The sequence below is a fragment of the Protopterus annectens genome, chromosome 3.part0 (assembly GCF_019279795.1).
Source record: "Protopterus annectens isolate FY-2018-M chromosome 3.part0, PAN1.0, whole genome shotgun sequence".
Taxonomy (NCBI): domain Eukaryota; kingdom Metazoa; phylum Chordata; order Ceratodontiformes; family Protopteridae; genus Protopterus; species Protopterus annectens.
In genome coordinates, this window is record NC_056731.1 from 264,496,904 (window position 1) to 264,517,446 (window position 20,543).

At 43.8% G+C, this 20,543-nt stretch overlaps 1 protein-coding gene across 2 annotated transcripts in view; it reads left to right on the forward strand.

Moving 5' to 3' along the window:
- Window positions 1-20,543, forward strand: part of ANKMY2 (ankyrin repeat and MYND domain containing 2) — an 821,123-nt gene that overhangs the window by 723,466 nt on the left and 77,114 nt on the right. For both annotated transcript variants that reach the window (XM_044064747.1, XM_044064750.1), the window contains one exon: window positions 9,524-9,652. In XM_044064747.1, the coding sequence (XP_043920682.1) occupies window positions 9,524-9,652 (129 nt within the window). The remainder of the gene's footprint in view (window positions 1-9,523; window positions 9,653-20,543) is intronic.

Sequence of the window (20,543 nt, forward strand, 5' to 3'; positions counted from 1 at the left end):
CATAGGTGACTCAATAGTAAGGCACACTGATGTCCCACTCACGAATCTGAATAAGGAGAAAGTTACGGTCAGCTGCCTGTCCGGGTGCCAGGATCCGCCACATAATGCACGCAGTTAGGTCACTCCACAACAGGTACAAATATGACTCTGTCATTGTTTATGTTGGTGTGAATGACCCGAGACGTACCTCCCTGGACTACATGAAAAGAGACATAGAGGAGCTCTCGGATCTTGTAGCCCAGACAGGTATGACCCAAGCTCTGAGTAACATCCTACCATCACCCAGAATGATACCACAGTACAAGCAGAAAATGATTGACTTCAACAATTGGCTAAGTTTCTGGTGCCATTCTAAGGGGATCCAGTATCTGTCTGCCTGGGATGACATGAAAGACAGACCTCGATGCTTTGCCAGAGATGGCCTGCATCTGTCACCCCAGGGATTCTGGATACTGGCCAAGGCTCCTGCCACCCCTATAGTGCCTTTTTTAGGCAATGTCCTGAAGACAGAATTACCACCATAACAGCTACAAGCAAACACAATTTGAGGGTAATGCTACTCAATGCTAGAAGTCTAAATCTTAAAATGCACTCGCTCGAAGCACTCCTTAAAATGGAGAACATCGACATCTGTGCAGTGACCGAGACCTGGTTCAAGGCTCTGGACAGCACCCCAGCACTACCAGGCTGTATTTCATGCTACACCTTTTGTCCCCCAAACCTGGACCAAAGCACTGAAGGCGGTGGTGTCTCCATATTCATAAAGGATATGCACACCTCCAGACTAGTATCTTAACATAACACATCAGAGATACTTCAGGTACAACTAACATTGGGTAAAACTGCAATCCAGGTTGTAGCCTGCTATAGATCCCCCACTATGTCCCAAAACTCTCACTCCACATTTCTAAACACACTGGAAAATATTAGGGTACAACCCAATACCCATATACAGGGAGACTTTAACTACCCCTCCATTAACTGGGAAAATTACTCGTGTACCAACACACTTGCTCAACGTTTTCTGGAATTCATTAATTCCAATGCCCTGGACCAACTCATTCTTACCTCCACCAGGGGTAGAAACATCCTTGACTTGGTCATTACTAACATGGGCGACCACTGCTCTACACCAGTAATCAACTCCTCCCTGGTCAGATCTGACCACAAGCTAATCACCATGGATAACCACATCCCACTCCCACCCCCACAAAGGAAACCACTGTAAAAAAACTTCTCCAAAGCCAATTTTGGACTTTGAAAAACAGAGGTGGCTAACTTCATAACACCCATGCAAATGGAAAATAGGTGCATGACTGACTCATACACCAATGAACTGTATGAGCACATACACAAATGCATGGAATGGGCCATACCAAACAGAACCAAGACACTCTCCTCCAAAAAAAGGAAGCCAATCTGGTGGTCCCCCACCATAAATAAACTCTACAGCAGAAGGAAAAAACTGTTGCAGAAAAGGGTGAAGTCCCAAGACTGGAAAAACTCCCTTATCAGCCTCAGCAAAAAACTGAGATCCTTCATCATATCCTCTAAAGCTAGCTATGAAAACAAAATTGCGGCAGAGTCTAAAGACAACCACAAGGCATTCTATAGTTTTGTCAAGAATCTACATGGCAATACTCAGATCTGCTCTGAGTTACAACACAATGGCAGTACATATACAGAACCAACTAATATTACCAGCATATTGGCAGACTGGTTCAGTGCGAACTTTACCACCACTTTTACCCCCTAAATGGACTATAACAATACCTGAGGAATGCCAAGTCCCTGTTATCATGGCTACACAGGTAAAAAACACTGTCGAAAGCCAAGAATGCAGCTTCCATGGGACCTGATAATATCCCTGGCTGTGTTCTACATGAATTACAAAGTGAACTGGCACCACACCTGAGTACCCGGTTCAGTCACAGTCTCATTTCAGGCTTTGTTCCTACCGAATGGCGCACTGCTATGATCATCCCACTCCACAAAGGAAGAGCAACTACAGACCCTGGGAACTACCGCCCCATTAGCCTGACGAGTCTGATATGTAAGGCTATGGAGTGCATCATCATGGACTTTATAAATAAGGATATAGGGAATCTCCGAACTCTGGACCCCACGCAGTTTGGGTTTGTGAAAGGTAGATCATGCCTGCTCAACCTGATAGACTTCTTCGAGTCTGTCACCAGAGCTGTGGATGAGGGCAAGATAGTTCACACAGCCTACCTAGATCTTGCCAAGGCCTTTGACACCATCCCTCACTCAGGAATCATAGATAAGACTCACTAAACTAGGCATAAATCCCTATGTCATAAGATGGGTTGCCAATTAGCTCACTGATAGAACCCACACTGTGAAAGTAGCGGACTCCAAGTCTGACTACCGACCAGTTACAAGGGGTGTCCCACAAAGATCGGTCCTAGGTCCTCTCTTGTTTGGCATCTACTTCTCTGAAGTTCAAGCCAACACAAAGGGACTGTGGCTGACCAAGTTTGCAGATGATTGCAAATTAGGAGCCATTATTGATTCTCCAACTGATGTAGACATTCTACAAAAAGGCCTCACTCACACCAATGACTGGTGCCAGAACCATGGCCTTAAGCTCAATGCCAAAAAGTGCATTGTCATTCCCTTTGGGAAAAATTCGGTGACCATGAACTACCACATAAGCGGTAGCCCACTAAACACCTAAGGTGTGATAAGAGACCTGGGGACACAGGTTAACAGCAACCTCTCCTTTGATAACCACATTGCCACTGTAGTCAGAAAGTTCTTCTATGTGTCACTTCTCATTACAAAAGGTTTCTCATCCAGGAAGAAAGAGGTCATAATCCCTCTCTACTCGTCCCTCATTAGACCTATTATAGAATACAATGCTTCCTTTGGTATGTACCTCACTAGACACCTACAACAACTGGAAAGGCCACAAAAATACCTCACAAAGAGGATCTTAGGCCTTAGACACATGCCCTATATGGACAGGCTCAAAAAACTCCAGCTATATTCTGTCTCTTATCGCCTGCTTAGAGGCGATCTCTGCTTGACCTACAAAGCCATGTCTGACCCAGAGCTGCTAGCTATGCTACACCTAAAGAAATCCCTAAACGTCATAAACAGAACATGCTGGAGGGACTGGTTCCTAACCAGAAACTTCCCATACTCTGGAACAAATTCCCATTCACATCAAGCAGAGCACTTCACTGGCCCTCTTTAAGAGAAATCTTGACAAGTAGATGGGCAATAGGAAGTTCATCCTGGAGATCACTTCAGTGGCCTTGCTTGACAGGGGCACTGGAAATTAACTTTGGGTGGCATGATGCCAGGGAATCTTCTTGGGCTAGGCTTGTATAGGCTCCAGGGCCATTAGCCTAGTACACACCTATGAAGTTGTGAACAAAACGTTTAAGCTTCTATGCACAGCTACACTGAGATCATCTTATTACAGATTGAAATGCAGTATATTTTTCCATTGAAAGTTTGTTTCCAAATGTAATGAGTAATGAACTAAGCTTAAAATATTTGTAGTGCATGGAGTGCCAGGATTATGCTCTGTTATCAGGGAAAAAGATAAACTTAATTGCTTCCCTATAGTGAGACCTGATTGTAACAGTGCATAGGGGGTGCTTACTATCTGGTATTGCAATAAGGGCAGTGCTGGCTAGAAATGAACAATGACAGAAGGTAAAACTAACTTTAAAAGCTTTCAGAACAACGTCTGCCAGATCGGCACTTCATTTCTGCTTGCTATATCCTTCAGCTGCCCCTAATTTTACACAACATTCATGTTTCCCATTATTTTTGTATTTGTACAACATTAAGCGCTGAAGTTGACAGATATGCTTCTCTGTTTGATAGCAGCAAGAGCTTTAGCAGTTTTCAAAGATGGTAAAACACTTTGTACTACTGTACTGTTTTCTTTTTTTGTAACTGGTATTACATGGAGCAGATAAGCTACATGCAATACAAAGAATTGATTGGGTCTCCATCGTAACCATTTTTATGGGTCCTCAACATGGTTGCCAAGATTCACCTCTCATGCTTCACTCTCAGGGTGAATTTCTTGGCATACATCTCTCCTTGAACATAAAAGTGGGTTATTATCTCAGATCAGTGCCCCAGGAATCCTGTAGTCAGGAGTGGCCTTCAGGGGTAATGCATGCCTTTCTTGTTTCCTCGTTCCCAGGTTCATACAGAAAGTCAAGTCATACAAGGCCAGAGTCATTCTCATAGCACCCTATTGGCCTCAGCAAGTTTGACTTCCCCTTGCTTTGACCTCACATTTTGGAGAAGCTTCTTAGCCTGGTACCTTACAGAATAATTTTAACTCATTCTTCCTGCAAGCTTCGTCTGAACATCTGTACCTCAGTTTAACCATGTGGCATCTCCAGCTCCAATGATAGCCAGGGGCACAGCGTACCCAGGTAATGTTGTTCATATCCTGTTACCCTAGAAACCGGATACTAGTAAAACATGCAAGAACAAATGGACGCATTTGTCAGTTTGGGCCTTAGAATGAAAAGGTTGAACTAAGGATCTACCTTTTTGGCACCATTTCCCGCAATACTTGATTTATTTGGCACACATGTTTGAGATGAGATTAAGCTATTTTTCTATAATAGTGCACATATCAGCTATTTGAGTTGATTACTGGGTTCACTCAAGTTTTGTAAGGCCTTTTTAAGGAACACTTCTCTTATCACACCCTCTGTGGGACCTATACGTTCTACAAGAGAAACTACCCCCTCCCTTTGAATTGGGATCTAGAGCAAAGCTAAAATTTCTGTCATTTTGATAGCTGTCACTCCTGTAAGAATAATCTTTGAGCTTCAGGCTTTGAGAAAATAAACATACTTCCACAAAGGTAAAGTAGGCCTTCAAACAAACCCCACTTCCATGCCCTGAGTAGCTATGGAAGCCATCCTCATCTAAGTAGCTATGCAAGCCAACCTCAACTGGTCTGTAAGCCTTCCAATGTTTTTTTTTCCAGTCATGGTAATAAATGAGAGTATCTGTATCATTGTATGGAGATGTGTAGACAGCTTTATTCATGTTTGTAGAAAACAAAAAATTTCAGAAATTATTTGCAGTTCTGTATGTCCTATGTTTATAACAAAGTGAAGAGAAGAGCACTAGAATTACTCTGTCCAGGTGGTTTCCTAATTATATTTAATACTGCTATGATAAACATGACAAATAACTAGTGACACAACCCAAGGCTCATTCTTTAAGGGCCATAACTACTTCGCTACCCATTTTTTTAGAATGCTTTCTTTGATGACATATGTGCAGCTGTGACTTGGGTTTCTCTGAACAAGGCATTATAAGCTGGATGTGGTCTCTAATCCTAAGTCCTCCTTGAAGGACATATTTGTTCTGGGTATCTTTTCATGATACCACCCTGAAGGGTCTGCTGGGGACAATGTCCTGTTGGTGAAAATGATGAACTAGACCATGACAGATCTGAAAACTATGTACTTGCCATTACAATCCGCATTTTATCCTTCTCTCATTCCTGACCTCCGTCTCCCTACCTGGCAGATGAGGCTTCTACATAGGTATTTTATAGGTATGTGGGCAGGTTTCTTTTTATGTCCATTTATGAGTGTCTTACTTCAGCTTTGGACAAGTCTAGGCAGAGTGCATGGTGTTGAGTAAAGGAGAGGAGTTGAAGCAATGGGAAAGTTTAGGTTGGTGTTGAGTAGATTGATAGCAGGCAGTTTAGTCCTACTGACGAGAATGAACCATATTCATGCAGATCTTTTGTTATGGTCAGCACATAGCTTCCCATGCATTGATATAAGCACTAAAAAACAGCTGTGCCGTTGGGGAAGATGAGGTGTGTCCCCGCCATCATTCTTAGTAAAAACAGACATGAGGCCACCACAGCTTAGAGGCAAGTGAAGCCCCTTTGCTGTTCATTTATTTTGCATTTAACTGGGTGGGCTGGTCTTTTAACCCTTTTTAGCCACAATGTAGGTGAATTGACATATGTATAAAATAAATGTGTGTTTTATTTATAACTGTGTGTAGAGATTAAAGCTGCATCTTTATACAATGTGATAGTAATAATGTGAAAAAAGGTGACAGATTTATTGACTGAAAACAAGAGAGGCCTGAAAACTGCACGTTCAGATGCCTTGCCCATGGTCAAACAACACCCTGACATGTATTTAGACATGCAGTGTACTGACCTTTTGAAGACTGCAGGGATTCAAAGACACTAAATAATGCCTGTCTTTTTTTCAGACACCCCACACAGTGATCTCCAAAATCTCCACACTGCACAGCTGTGTAGTGCTAGTCTGTGAATCCCCACTCCTTTTTGAGTAATGGCTGTTTTGATTGAATTGGTACACTTCTCTACCTTTCTTTTTCTGCAAGTCATCCTATTTTTTTAAATATATATTTTTCTTCTAATTTTTGTAGCTTTTTTAAAGAGACTTCATTTTATTTGCTTTGTGTTAAATTTTATATTGATTTCATAGAAATATTTATCACTTTTTTCGGCTAGATTTTTTTCTGCGTTGTATTTCATTCTTTTCTCTGACTCATTAATACATTCTTTATCACCGTTTCATTTTGCAATAGTCTGCCTTTCTAATGTCTAATATTGTTGTTCCAGTATGAAGTAGCCGTACAGCTGTGTTTGCTCCGAAGGTAAACACATTGTGTGATAGTTTTTACTCACATCTAAGCCTGTAACTTTCTCACTTTGTGGTAGATCAAGATAATTTCTCTGTTGTGAGCAGCCCTTTTTTGAAGGGCTGTATGCAGTCTGCTGTGACTGATAAATAGAACGATACTGTTAAAAATGTATTCCATAAACAAGAACAGTATTATACAAAGCACTTGTTAGACGCAAGTAGGTTCAGTCGTCAGAATTCAAGCAATTTAGGTTCATAGGTTGGTACTAGGCTATCGGCCCTAGGGCCTATACAAGCCTAGCCATAACAATTCCCTGGCCCTTTCTTCCCACAATATTTACTTCCCTGGACCTCTGTCTAGCAGGGTGACTGACGTCATACCCGGGGTGAATTTTGTATCTCCCATCCAATTGTCAAGGTTCCTTTTGAAGAGAGCCAAAGAGGCGCTCTGCCTGACATGTATGGGCAGTCTAGTCCAGAGTCTGGGGAGTGTCTGGGTCAGGAACCTATCCCTTCAGCATGTTTTTGTTCATTGTGATGACAAGGTTTAGATCCCTGGAGCATGTGGCTCTGAGGGATTAGGATTTCTTTAAGTGTAGCATGTCCAACAGCTATGGGTTTGACATGGCCTTGTATGTTAAGCCTCTGAGTAGACGATATGCGACAAGAGTATAGCTGGAGTTTTTTTTAGACTGTCAGCATAGGGCATCTGCTTTAGGCCTGTGATTCTTTTAGTGAGGTATTTCTGCGGCCTTTCCAGTTGTTACAGATGTCTTGAGAGGTACATACCAAATGGGGCGTTGTATTCTATAATGGTTCTAATGAGGGATGAGTACAGTGGGACAATGACCTCCTTTTTTTCCTGGATGAAAAGCCCTTAGTGATGAGGTGTGCCACATAGAAGGATTTCCTGACTGTTGTGGTGATTTGGTTATCGAAGGTGAGACCACTGTCCACCTGTGTCCCTAAGTCTCTTATCACACTTTCGGTTTAGTTTAGTGCCACCTATGTGGTAATTCACGGGTACATGTTTTTTCCCAAAGGGGATAACTATACATTTCTTGGCATTGAGTTTGAGCCCATGGCTCTGGCACCAAGCATCTGCTTCTGTAAGGCCCTTTTGTAGAATATCCACATCATTTGGGTATTCAATAATGGCTCCCAGTTTGCAGTCATCTGCGAACTTTATTAGCCAGAGTCCTTTAGTGTTGGCCTGTACTTCAGAGAAGTAGATGTCAAACAAGAGCGGTCCCAGGACCGAATCCCGAGGTACTCCACTTGTCACTTGTCTGGAGCTGGATTTGGAGTCTGCTAATTTTACAGTGTGGGTTCTGTCAGTAAGCCAGTTGGCAACCCATCGAGTGACGTAGGGATTAATGCCCAGCTTAGTAAGTTTATCTATGATTCCAGAATGAGGGTGGTGTCAAAGGCCTTGGCGAGGTCCAGATAGGTAGTGTGGACTGCCTTACCCTCGTCCACAGCTCTGGAGACTGATTCGAAGAAGTCGATCAATTTTTGTCATGTATGCACATTGTGGGGAAAAGGAAAAACAAACTTTTAGGCTGTCATTGGGAAAACTTCCCTGGTCCAACCTCACCTCTGCCTGGACCTGTTACTGTACTAAGTGTTACTTAATAAACTGCACTGTAGGTCCCACATTTACCCTTGAAATTTAAAAGCTTAAATTATTTATCTGCTTTGAGTCACTGTACTTGTCACATCTCTAACTCACATCTCTCCCATATGTACTCTGCACTACTTTTATCTCCTAACATTGTACTTTACTCCTCTAATATTACCTTTTTCCTACTTCGAATCCTGTTTTATCTTCACTGCTCATTTGTACCACTTCCTTCCTCCTCAATATCATCTTCCCCTGTATAAGTCTTAAATGCCTCAACCTCCATGCATAAATTAGTAAATATTTGCTTATATAACCACACTACAAGATCCATGTCTGTTCCTGTCCTGTCAGTGCCATAAAAATATTAGCTGGTACATCGTGTATGTTTTTGTTTGCTACCACTGCTGCATATAGTTACTTTGGGAAGTTTATTATTTTATCAGCTGTAATGATTGTGCATTTGTTTATGTAACTGAGCTTTTGTGCTGTGGCCTTTGCTGAAAATGAGCTCTTTGCAGCCATACTGTCCAGGTCAAAAAACGCAGACAAATTGAAATATATGAAAATTCATTTTCTTTTATATGTGTACATATAAAATATCTCCTCCTCCTTGTTAACACTGAGTGTTCAAACCATAGCCAGGAAAATCAGAGAAATTTGCATGTAGTCATGCCTAACCATTTAACATTCACATAAACTTGCTAGGAAAATTATATTTTTCATCATTAAGGTTCTGTTTCAGTAATAGGTTATTTGATTTTTTTTGTAAGATGCTGACTCAGTGCTTCAAATCACCTGTGCATATTCTGTAAACTTGGTTTAGATGGCACCATTCTGTAGAGATAAAGCAGTTGAGTGTAACAATATGGTTCAGTACTTGGCTAGCATTTGTGAGACCTAAACAAGCTAAACTAGAACTACAAAACAATGGATTTAATTAGACTGGTGTAACAGACTCCCTATTTCATGATGACTGTTATTACTTTTGGTAAACTGTAGGCTTTGTGTTACTAGTTAAGATGCTAGTTATATCCTTTTAACCTCTAGATTGGTTTAATTCTTCTAACAGAAAACAATCCATCAATTAATGTTTTTGCAATTTTAGTGTGCTGAATGTCATTTTAATATGCTCTGTTGTACTTTGTTTGCAAAATGTCTTTACGTAATGTAATATAATGCACCTAATTTAACAAATGTCACTGAAACACTGGCAGTTATTGAACTGTGCGTGTTTATCTTTTCTTTCTAGGGAAATGATCCTACTGCTTTCTCAGTTCTAACACAAGCAGTTAACGGTCATGTGGGCTTTATGGATGCAGACTTTTGCAGTACTTGTGGAACAAAGGGTGCGGAGAAACGGTGTTCTGTTTGTAAAATGGTAAACTTTCGTACTTTTCTTCATATTTCATTGCATGTAATTTCATTTGTTAGAAAGAAACTACTGAGATTTTTATTTTCATTTGAAGAAGTCTGTGCTGAAATATTCATGAGAAATCAACCTATCATTTCTGTCCTTTAAATTCAAGATAGACCTTTTATTTAAGAAAATTTAGGAAATGAACTGCTGCAGTAGCATTGTCGCCTCACAGCAAGACGTTGTCCTGTCTGATTCTCAGCTAGAGCATCTTCTGTGTGGAGGCATGCGTGAATGGGCATGCCTTCATTGAAGGTTGTGCGTCAGGGCTGGTAACTCGGCACATAAAAATCCACTACCAAACATTAGCAGACCGGAGTTCCGCTGTGGCAACCCCTAACCGGGATAAGCCGAAAGACACAACAACAACAACAAATACGTTCCTTCTGTGACATCAGATGAAGTTGCTTACCAAAACACCACTCATTTTAACTATCCCTTAAAGCCTGCTAGCCAGCATGGACTACCATTGATCATTCTTCATTTGCTCCTTGAGTGGACGTGTCATGGAGCCATTATGCAAGCAACTGCTGGTGTTTTCTCCTCACATGGCCCTGACGCCACCCCATAGTGGCTTATGTGGGCACCTGCATTGCCAGTGAGCCATTCTACAGTATTCCCATGTCATGTGCTTGCTCTCTGTCTCTCTCACACACACACACACACACACACACACACACACACACACACACACACACACACACCTTGAGAGCTACCATCAGTCACATGAAATGGCCAAGCCTACATTCCTCTGTTGCAGCCATGATGAACATTCTCAGGAGCAGTTTCCTGACCAAGATCGCCATCTCCTTCCCTTATAGGGTAAATGTGCTTGTGTGGGCAGCTCAGTCCCATGTTCCCCTGCCCAGTTATTCCAGTGCCTGAACCTTATCATTCTCAAATATCCTTATGGTCAACTAGGCAGTTGATTGACAGGTTTTAGAGTGCACAATTAGCAGAGAATGTGGCAAATAACTGATCTGATGTTATCAGTTTTCATTCTGTCCTCAACCTATGGGTTCAGATTTGATCCCTCAGATCCAGCTCTGCCATTGCAAAAGCTTGTGGCAGCCAGAAAACTCTCGAGCTATTCCCTTACCCATTGTCCCGCAACCTCAATTACCTCATATCTCATTTGCCACTTGAAAGTGAAAGACGTGGATGTTCATCGTGCATTACAGCTGCAGTAATCACATATGGGTTTTCAGCCGTCAGGCGGTCCCTCGGTTGGCCGAATTCCAAAGTCTTGGTCCGGCGTCGGTTGTTGTCGCGTACTCTTCTGACGTCAGGAAGGCTAGAGTATATAAGACACAGCCGACGCCATGTTCTTCAGTCTTTTTTGCCGCGCGGTGCCCGAAGCAGAAGCAGTTCGCAAGTGCCGGTCGGCCAGCTCCTGAATTACGAAAAATATTTGGAACCGAAGTCTTCATTAAAGCTAAGTACCCCGTTGGGGAATCTTTTCTTGCCTCAGACCGATGTCAGAAAAAGTTAATAATTGTATTTCTTGTGGGAAGCAAATACCGCATAAGGATTTCCATTCCCTTTGCATACCTTGTTTGGGCCCAGACCACGACGTCTCGGGCTGTCGCTTTTGCGCTACCTTCAATAAACGCACTATCAAGCGTCGGGCGGAGTTCGCCCAACACTTTTTGATTATAAAATGTCGTCGGATACTCCGACTACTGCTTTGCCCAAAAAACGCAAGGAAAAGGACCGCCAGGCGAGGACCGCGGTCTCCACCGACACCACGCCGAAACAGGCTCCACGTGGTCCGGTTCTCAGTGAGACGCCTTTGCAGTCCCTGACTACCGACGACACTCCCTCGGCGGTGTCTTCTGTACCCGAGACCGCTGGTTCTTCGGCCCTTTCCCAGACTACAACCGAAGCCCCTGCTTATGTAGAGCCTACAAATGTGGACAGATCTACATCCACCCATGGTGTATTTAGGCCTTCATCCTCTTTCTCTATTAAGGCCTTCACTAAATCCAAAGCAGCCAGGCATCATACTAGGCCGGCTGCACAAGGCCCATCACCTGGACCCATGCCTAAGAAACACATGCTTAAAATGGCTGAGGATCTTATCACTCTTATCAGAGGCTCCCAGGCCCCACCGGACAAGAGACCCAGAGTGGAGGAGGAATCTCCCTCTTCTGACCAGGGATCCATTGTATCAGAGCATTCTGATGCTGAGGAACACTCTTACTCCCCTTTTGAGGATTCGGATGCAGAGCAGTCTATTCCTTCTGTATCCCCCCCTGAGGATTTTTCTTTTGGGGAAACCTTGCACACCTTGAGGGAACACTTCCACTGGGAAGGCCAAGACTTTTCAGACTCTAAGAAAAGGCTTAGGGAATTTCTGTGGTTACCTCAGCATAGACCTTTGGCTATTCCTCCTGTTTTGGAGGTACTGGATGATGTCTACTCGGAGGCTTGCTTTAATCCTGATTCACTGCCTCCTGCACCAGTTAAGCCTGATAGATATTACAGAGTACCTAGTTCTCATCAATTCCTCTACAAAGGCCATAATGCAGACCCTGAAACTATTTCTCAAGGCCCTAAAGGAATTAAGGCCTCCACTGCTAAGAATCCACTTCCTGCTGAAAGGGAATCTAGATCTCTAGAAAGGTGGGGTAAGAAGGTTTATACCTCGGCCACCCTAGCCATGAGGGCCTTAAACTGCCAGTTTCATATGATTAAATATCAACAATTCCTGTTATCACAATTAAAAAACAAAATGTCGCAACCTGAACAACCAGATATAAAAGAGTTACAGGATATGATGCATAGTGCAGAACAAGTGGGTAAGCACACTTTGCAATGTGGTTATGATGCCTTAGAGGCCTCCAGCAGAGCGGCCGCTACTGGATCAGTCATTCGCAGACATGCATGGCTTAGGGAACAAAATCTGCCAGATCATGTGAAAGCTAAAATTCTTGATGCACCTTTACATAAGGATGTTCTTTTTGGTACTAATGCTGAGGATATATTACGTAAAATGGAAGAAAAAGCAAAATCTATGCAAACTGTCAAAGCTTTCTTACAGGTCCAGCCACCACGATTTAGCAGGAATTGGCCCTCAAAAAACTGGTCCTTTCCAGCCACTGACAAGCCCCAAAGAGGCAGATACAGACGCGGAAGGGGCAGAGGACAATCACAAGGGTCCTATAGAGGCAGACAATGGCAATCTCCGGCACCAAGAGGTGGTGACGACAGTGCACAACAGTACAGGAAGCAGACTCAATGACTTCCTCATTTCCATGCCAAGCAAGATTCAACTGGCAGCACCCTTGGGAGGGAAACTAGCACTATTTGCAAACAATTGGCATATTGTCACAACAGACAAATGGATTCTGGACATTATAAACAGAGGCTACAAATTCCATTTTCACACTCTTCCAAAAATGAGAGGCATGCCAAATCTACCACAAAACCAAAGGGTAGAGGCACAACTGCAAATTACAAAGCTCCTAAACATGAGGGCTATACAAAAGGTACCTACGCACCAACAAGCACAAGGTTTTTATTCAAGGCTTTTCCTGGTGCCAAGAAAAGGAACCGACTGGAGACCCATCCTGGACTTATCCATCCTAAACACATTTCTTCTCGTACCAAAATTCAAGATGCTCACATTACAGCAACTCCTTCCCATGCTGGGCAAGGGGTTTTGGCTGGTAACATTGGACCTCAAGGAGGCATACCTGCATGTCCCAATCAGACAAAGTTGCAGAAGATACCTCAGATTTCTTGCAGGTTCAAACCACTATCAATTCTCTGCATTGCCCTTTGGCTTATCTACTGCGCCCAGAGTATTCACCAAATGCCTGGCATCAGTGATTGCCTACTGCAGACTTCAAGGGATACAAATTTACCCTTATCTGGACGACTGCCTGATCCAAGCGGACAGCAAACACATACTTCTGAAACATCTGGCATATGTGACACGGTTACTGCTTTCTCTGGGATACACCATCAACAAGGAGAAATCAAAGCTAACACCTTCTCAGAAAATAACCTTCCTGGGTGCCAACTTGGATACAAACACCCAGATGGCATACCTCACGCCAGAAAAACAAGGGCAATTATCTCAGTACTTCAAAATACTAGCAAAAAGTACCAGGCTTACTGCAAGGAAAATCCTGCAGGCTCTGGGATTCATGGCATCTTGCATTCTTCTAATCCCATGCGCAAAGCTACACATGAGGAAACTTCAATGGTACCTAAAAAATCTATGGTCTCAACACAGTCACAGCTTGGAAGCAATTATTCCAATAATTCCCTGTCTTCAAAAGGAATTCATATGGTGGGCCCAAGCATGCCAAGTAAACACAGGCCTCCCATTCTGCAAGCCTCAAGCAACACAAGTCATAACCACAGACGCCTCAGATTACGCCTGGGCGCACATGAAGGACAGGTGCATTCAGGGCAGATGGCCCCAAAAAGAAAAGCACCTTCACATCAATCAAAAAGAAATGCTGGCAGTAATAAATGCAATCACAGCGTTCAAGGACTTCCTGCATCCAGGACAACTGCTCATAAGAACAGACAACACCACAGTAATGTGGTACATAAACAAACAAGGAGGAACTCATTCATACCCCTTGTGCAGACTAGCCATGACTCTTTGGGACCTGGCTCTGGAAAGACAAATCGAACTTCAAGCACAGTACTTGCCAGGGATGGAAAACACACTGGCAGACACTCTGAGCAGAAATATGACAGATCCACACGAATGGAAGCTACATCCACAGGTGTTTACAGAGATTGTTCAAACGTGGGGGAGGCCAGATATAGATCTTTTTGCCTCCCACAGAAACCATCAATTAAAAAGGTTTTGCTCAAGGACCTTCCACCCAAAGGCCTGGAAAGTGGACGCTCTTTCCTTCCGTTGGACAACTTGGTCAGTTTATGCATTCCCACCTCTACCTCTTCTGCCCAAGGTACTTTTGAAAGCAAGAACAGACAAGCCGAGGATGATACTGATTGCTCCAGACTGGCCGAGACAACACTGGTATCCACTCCTGAGGAGCCTAACATACACTCCTCCGTGGCCCCTGCCTCTAACACCTCTACTGCTGACGCAGAACAATTTCAAAACCCTTCACAGTCAGCTGAAAACACTCAGTCTCGCTGCATGGAAAATTCCTTAACACCACATCAGACTCTACTCTCCAAGGAGGTGCAGGATGTCATTTTGGAGGCCAGAAGACCATCTACTAGAAAAGCTTACTCCGCAAAATGGAAGCGGTTTTGCTGTTGGAATGAAAAAAGAGGGCAGGACCCTAGAAAATTGAACCTGCCACAGGTTTTGCAGTACCTGGCTGAACTATTGAGCAATGGACTTTCATTTTCCTCAATCAAAATACACGCCTCAGCAATCTCTGCAGAATTCAACACTGATCCTCCTTTATTCTCACACCCACTCCTACGACAGTTCCTCAGAGGGGCTAAGAACATAAGACCTCCAAGGAAACAACCAGTACCAGCTTGGGACCTTAACTACATACTAGAAAAATTGACATTGCCTCCCTTTGAACCTGCTGCTTCAACAGATTTACAATATTTGTCCTGGAAAACAGCTTTTCTACTGGCCATCACTTCAGCTCGTAGAGTTTCTGAGTTACAGGCCCTCATGGCGGTGCAGCCCTTCCTCATCTTCCATCAGGACAGGGTTTCCCTTCGTACCAACCCTTCCTTTATGCCTAAAGTGGTATCTAGGGTAGCCTTAAACCAGGCCATACACCTTCCTACCTTTTACCCTAACCCTCAAAACAAAGGGGAAAGGCTGCTTCACTCTTTAGACATCCACAGGCAGCTACGTTATTACTTGGACAGAACCAAGTCCTTCAGAAAATCAGATCAACTCTTTGTGTCCTATGCTGTGGGGGGTCCAGGGAAACCTGTTACCAAACAGACCATTTCCAAGTGGATTGGTCACTGCATACGCTTTGTTACTCCTATCATGGAAAACCTGTCCCTACTGGTATCAGATCTCACTCCACCAGGGCCACAGCCACCTCTACAGCCTTCCTCAGAGGAGTGCCTACTAAAGATATCTTGGAGGCAGCCACTTGGAGTTCTGTACATACCTTCACAAAACACTACCATCTGCCTTTATATTCCAGAACAAGAGCAGGCTTTGCCACTGCAGTTTTGCAGGGCATTCTAGCTCAACCCAGTTCCTTATAGTACCTACCACCCTATGCATAGCTTTGGGAATCTACCCATATGTGATTACTGCAGCTGTAATGCACGATGAACATAGTACAGTTTTGTACCTACCATAAATGTAGATGTTCGAGTGCTATTACAGCTGCAGTACAGGTTTCCCACCCTCCTTCCCCACTTGGTAAGACCATGGGGTCTGAATACCTCTTCATACCTGCTGACTGGGTTATCCTGCTATGTTTTATTTGCTTACTTTTGTGGATTAGATTTATTTATGTATTGCCTTCCTTTTGGGGGGCACCTGACATCTGGGGCAAGAAAGACTGAAGAACATGGCGTCGGCTGTGTCTTATATACTCTAGCCTTCCTGACGTCAGAAGAGTACGCGACAACAACCGACGCCGGACCAAGACTTTGGAATTCGGCCGACCGAGGGACCGCCTGACGGCTGAAAACCCATATGTGATTACTGCAGCTGTAATAGCACTCGAACATCTACATTTATGGTAGGTACAAAACTGTACTTTGGTGCTAGCTTCTCTTGAGCAGCTAAGTGTGTTTTTTTTTTTCATACCTGTTCTTCAAAAGTTTTCTTCTGAGTCCGTAAATACCTGATTTTTCTTAAATTTAGCTGATTTTCTTCACTGTTGTTATTACCTCCTTTTCCTTTCTTGATCATTCCTGTTTACTTCTTTATGCTTTAGTTAGTATATCTTTCTGTTGAATGCATTTATTGTAGTCCTTGCATACCATTGTTGGAATTTCTTCTTTTTCTGCTATTTCTCTTTGATAAAAAAAAAAAAGTTTATTTAATTTTTTGGTAGAGTGCTGTTTTTCTCCTATTAGTTCTGTATCTTTCGATATAGCTTTGAACTATGGCTGACAAGGATAAAAGCCCAGCTATGTTTAAAAAATGTGCGAAGTGTGAGCGCAAATTTTCATTTTCGGATGCTCTCACACTTTGTGCGTACTGTTTGGGTCCACTCCACTTGCAAGAAAACTGTGCCATCTGTCATTCTTTCAAACCAAGAGCTCTTTGAAGGGATTACTTCCTTCTTCTTTTAGTGAGGCATTATCTGGAGCTTCCGCCTCACTAAGTACTTCTTCACCTTCATCTAAACATTCTGACAAGTCAAAGAAGAGACCTTTATAAGATCCAACAACTTCCTTAGATCCTAAAAGAAAAAACTTAGTTCCTCTGATCCGACTTGAACCTCTGATCCTAAGTCAAAAAGGAAGGACATCTCAGATCCAACCCATCCATTGGATCCATAACCAAAATTGACCATAGAAACTTCAGACCAGAGTATTTTGGATCTGACACAGAAGACCAATTTGGATTCCACTGTTGGCATTACAATTCTCCCTAGGACCAGATATTCCCCCATCAGTGGACCCAGTCCCCTCAAGGGTCCCTTCCCTTTTTTTGGAGAGACTGAAATCCACATCTGTTGTCAACTCGTTGTTCCAGGAGCCTTATTGATGGACATGGAGAGGTTAGTGAGGAAAATTCTCTCAGCGCAGAGTATGTCAAGCACCCTGTCGGCTGCTACCCCTGTGGGTCAGGAGATCTGACTTTCCACTTCTCCATCTTTGCAAGTTCCTCCTCTGACTCCCTGCTAGGTTTTGGAGTCTTCAGATCCAATTTCCCTGGATCTGTGTGCATTGGATCCATGAACCTCTCGATTCTTGGATCCGAAGCTCGCTCTGAGCTCTTCGGTCCCTTTGGATGTAGACGGCTCTTGGACCCAGGGCTACCCTATCGGGTCCAAGGTGTCCCAGTTGATTCTAAAGTTTTCGGAGCCATCTCTACTCTTTGTGACCATGGCATGGATCTGTTCGGCTCTGAATTTGGCTTTGGGAGAGTTCTCCTCGGAGCGAGGAGGGACTAAGGTCCTAAGGCTTGTTCTTACAGATCCGGAGTCCTTTTCCTGTCTGGGGGGGGGTCTGCCTTTGAGGTCATGGAGAGAGCCTCATCAGCTTCCATGACAAAGATGGTTCCCTTCCCCTTGGATCCTCCGCCTGCAAGCTGTCATCTCTTCACTTGGAGTCTCATCTGTTGTCTCCACAGGGACAGCTGACCCCAAAACCCCAGGCTTCCCAGCAGGGTGTTCCCACATCTGATACCTCCCCAGAGCATCCCACTGCAGAGATCCCGAAGAAGAGAATGTGCAAGAAGAAGCACTTTGAGTCCACTGGGGAGTCTGTCACAGAAGATACAGATTTTGATGAAGGTGAAGGGTCCCCAAAGTCACCTCCTGAAGATGTTCAATTTGGAGACATCCTTGAAATCCTGAAAGAGAGAGGTGACTGGAAGCCCATCAACCCATCATCTGAGGAGTCTGTATTCCTGGAGGTGCTCAGTACAGGCCCTTCTACCTCCTGAGTGACTCTGCCACCGATGAACTTATAGATTTGTTTTTTCAGTGAGCGTGGAATGACCCGGACACCATTGAGCCAATCCCCTGGAGGCCAGACAAAACTTTGACACCACCAGAAAATACAGTTTTGGACAAAAGTGCACCTGTTGATGCCCTGGTCGAGGCAGCAGCCACCTGGAAGGAACTATCCAAAGAGAGTTCCACTGTCCATCTGCCAAACAAGGAGTCTGAAACGATGGGCACATTTGGGAAGTGTGACTGTGGTTCAGCGACCTTCGCCTTGAGGTCTCTGAACTGTTTGGCACATTACACTGGGTTACAGTGATACCGGACCAAGAAACTCTGATACCCTTTCAGGAGCAGTCTCTGACGAGATACAGGCATTTGCCACATCTCATTTGGCTACCCTGCAATCTATTACCAATTCCTCCATGAGGTTAGTTTCACATGCGGCTGAAGGAACCTCAAGGGCAGTGGGTTTCTGGTATTTCCATAAGGAGACATGGTTGGATGCACTTAAAGTGATTTTGTGGAGCCCTTCAAGTCTTTGTTCACCAATGCTTCCTTTGAAGGTATGTCTTTGTTTGACCCCAAAGTTAGACACATTATCCAGGTATGAAAAGGACGGAAGGACCCAGTCTGCTGTGGGTGTACATTTTTCCACTCCTCAGAAGATCCTTCTCCAGAAATCAACGAGGTACTGAAAAAATGTGGTTCAAAAAGTCCCAGGGTCCTTCCAGAACACACGTGGAGAAGGTTCCCCCAGGGGTAGAGGAGGGAACTCCAGTGGTAGAGGCAGCCCTTTTGACAGAGGTGACCTGCAAAACCAAGGGTCCAAAGATTCCCTCTGGAGGCAATTGGGGTTGTTTATACCTGCACCTGAGACCCTGACTTAGATATAACAGATATAACAGATATATGGGTGCAGAGGATCATTTTCAGAGGTTATATAATACCCTTTTCCCATTCACCTCTAGTCTCAAGAAAAATCCCTGATGTTCCAACCAATCAGAGGGGAACAAGCAGTACTTCAAATACAAAAGCTGCTAGAAAAAAAGAATCCTCCAAGAGGTCCTGCCAGACCAGAAAAAATCCAGAACTTAAATTCATTTTAGTGACAAAAATAACGGGGGACTGGAGACCAGTCTTGGATCTCAGCAACTTAAATCAATTTGATGCACCAGGTTTCAGATGGTCACGATTAAGTCTATTCTCCCATTTCTGGGAAAGGATGATTAGATGTGCTCATTAGACCTTCAGGATGCGTACTATCACATAAAAATGAACAGACAGGTCCAGACGGTACTTATCCTTTCAGCTGGGAGCCAGTCATTACCAATTCAGAGTTCTGCCCTTTGGTCTCACCACAGCTTCCAAGGTGTTCACTGAATCTATAGCAGTAGTGGCAGCTCACTTGAGGCTGCAAGTATTCTGGGTGTTTCCATATTTAGACGATTGGCTCATTAACACCCCGACCAGGCATCAAGTATAATAGAGGCAAGAGATCAGGTGCTTCAGACATGCTCTTATCTAGGGATAACCTTAAACTATGAAAAGTCTCATTTGGAACCTACTCAGAATTTGTAATTTATAGGAGCACTATTCAGCACAAAGTCAATGACAGCTTCATTGCTTCCTCTAAGAGTTCAGACCTTAAGAATAGAATACAATACAGATCAGGAAAATTAATCTGCAGTACCAAGGTTTCAGCCCATGTGGTCCTTCAGGCTTTAGGATCAATGGCAGTGGGAATAACTCTAGTACCGTTAGCCAGATTTCTACAGTGAATGCTAACCACGCAATGGTCAATCCTTGATCAACCTTTGCCAACCCTGATACGTATTACTCAGATATGCAAGAGAGATCTCAGGTGGTGGATTCAGTCAGACCAGGTTCTACAAGGCTGTCCATTCATTCCCCCTCAGCCCTAGGCCATGGTGACCATGGACGCTTCTCAGCTGGGTGAACACTACCTGGGGAAAACGGTCCAAGGCCTTTGGTCCCCCAAAGAGGCCACTTTACATATTAGTGTCCTAGAGATGAGAGCAGTGCTTTTAGCACTGCAGGCCTTTCAAGAAGCTTTCCCCTTGGGGATGGTTGCAGTTCACACCAACAATATGTCAGTAGTTTGTTACATCAGCAACCAAGGTGGGAAAGGTGGGACCAGATCTTATCCCTTGTGTTGAGAAGCACTCTGTGGCAATGGGTGATCTCATCTAACCACTTTCTCATAGCAGTGCACATTCCGGGAAAGTCCAGTGTGATAGCAGACAAGCCAAGCAGGTGCATCCTTCTCTGTCACGAATGGT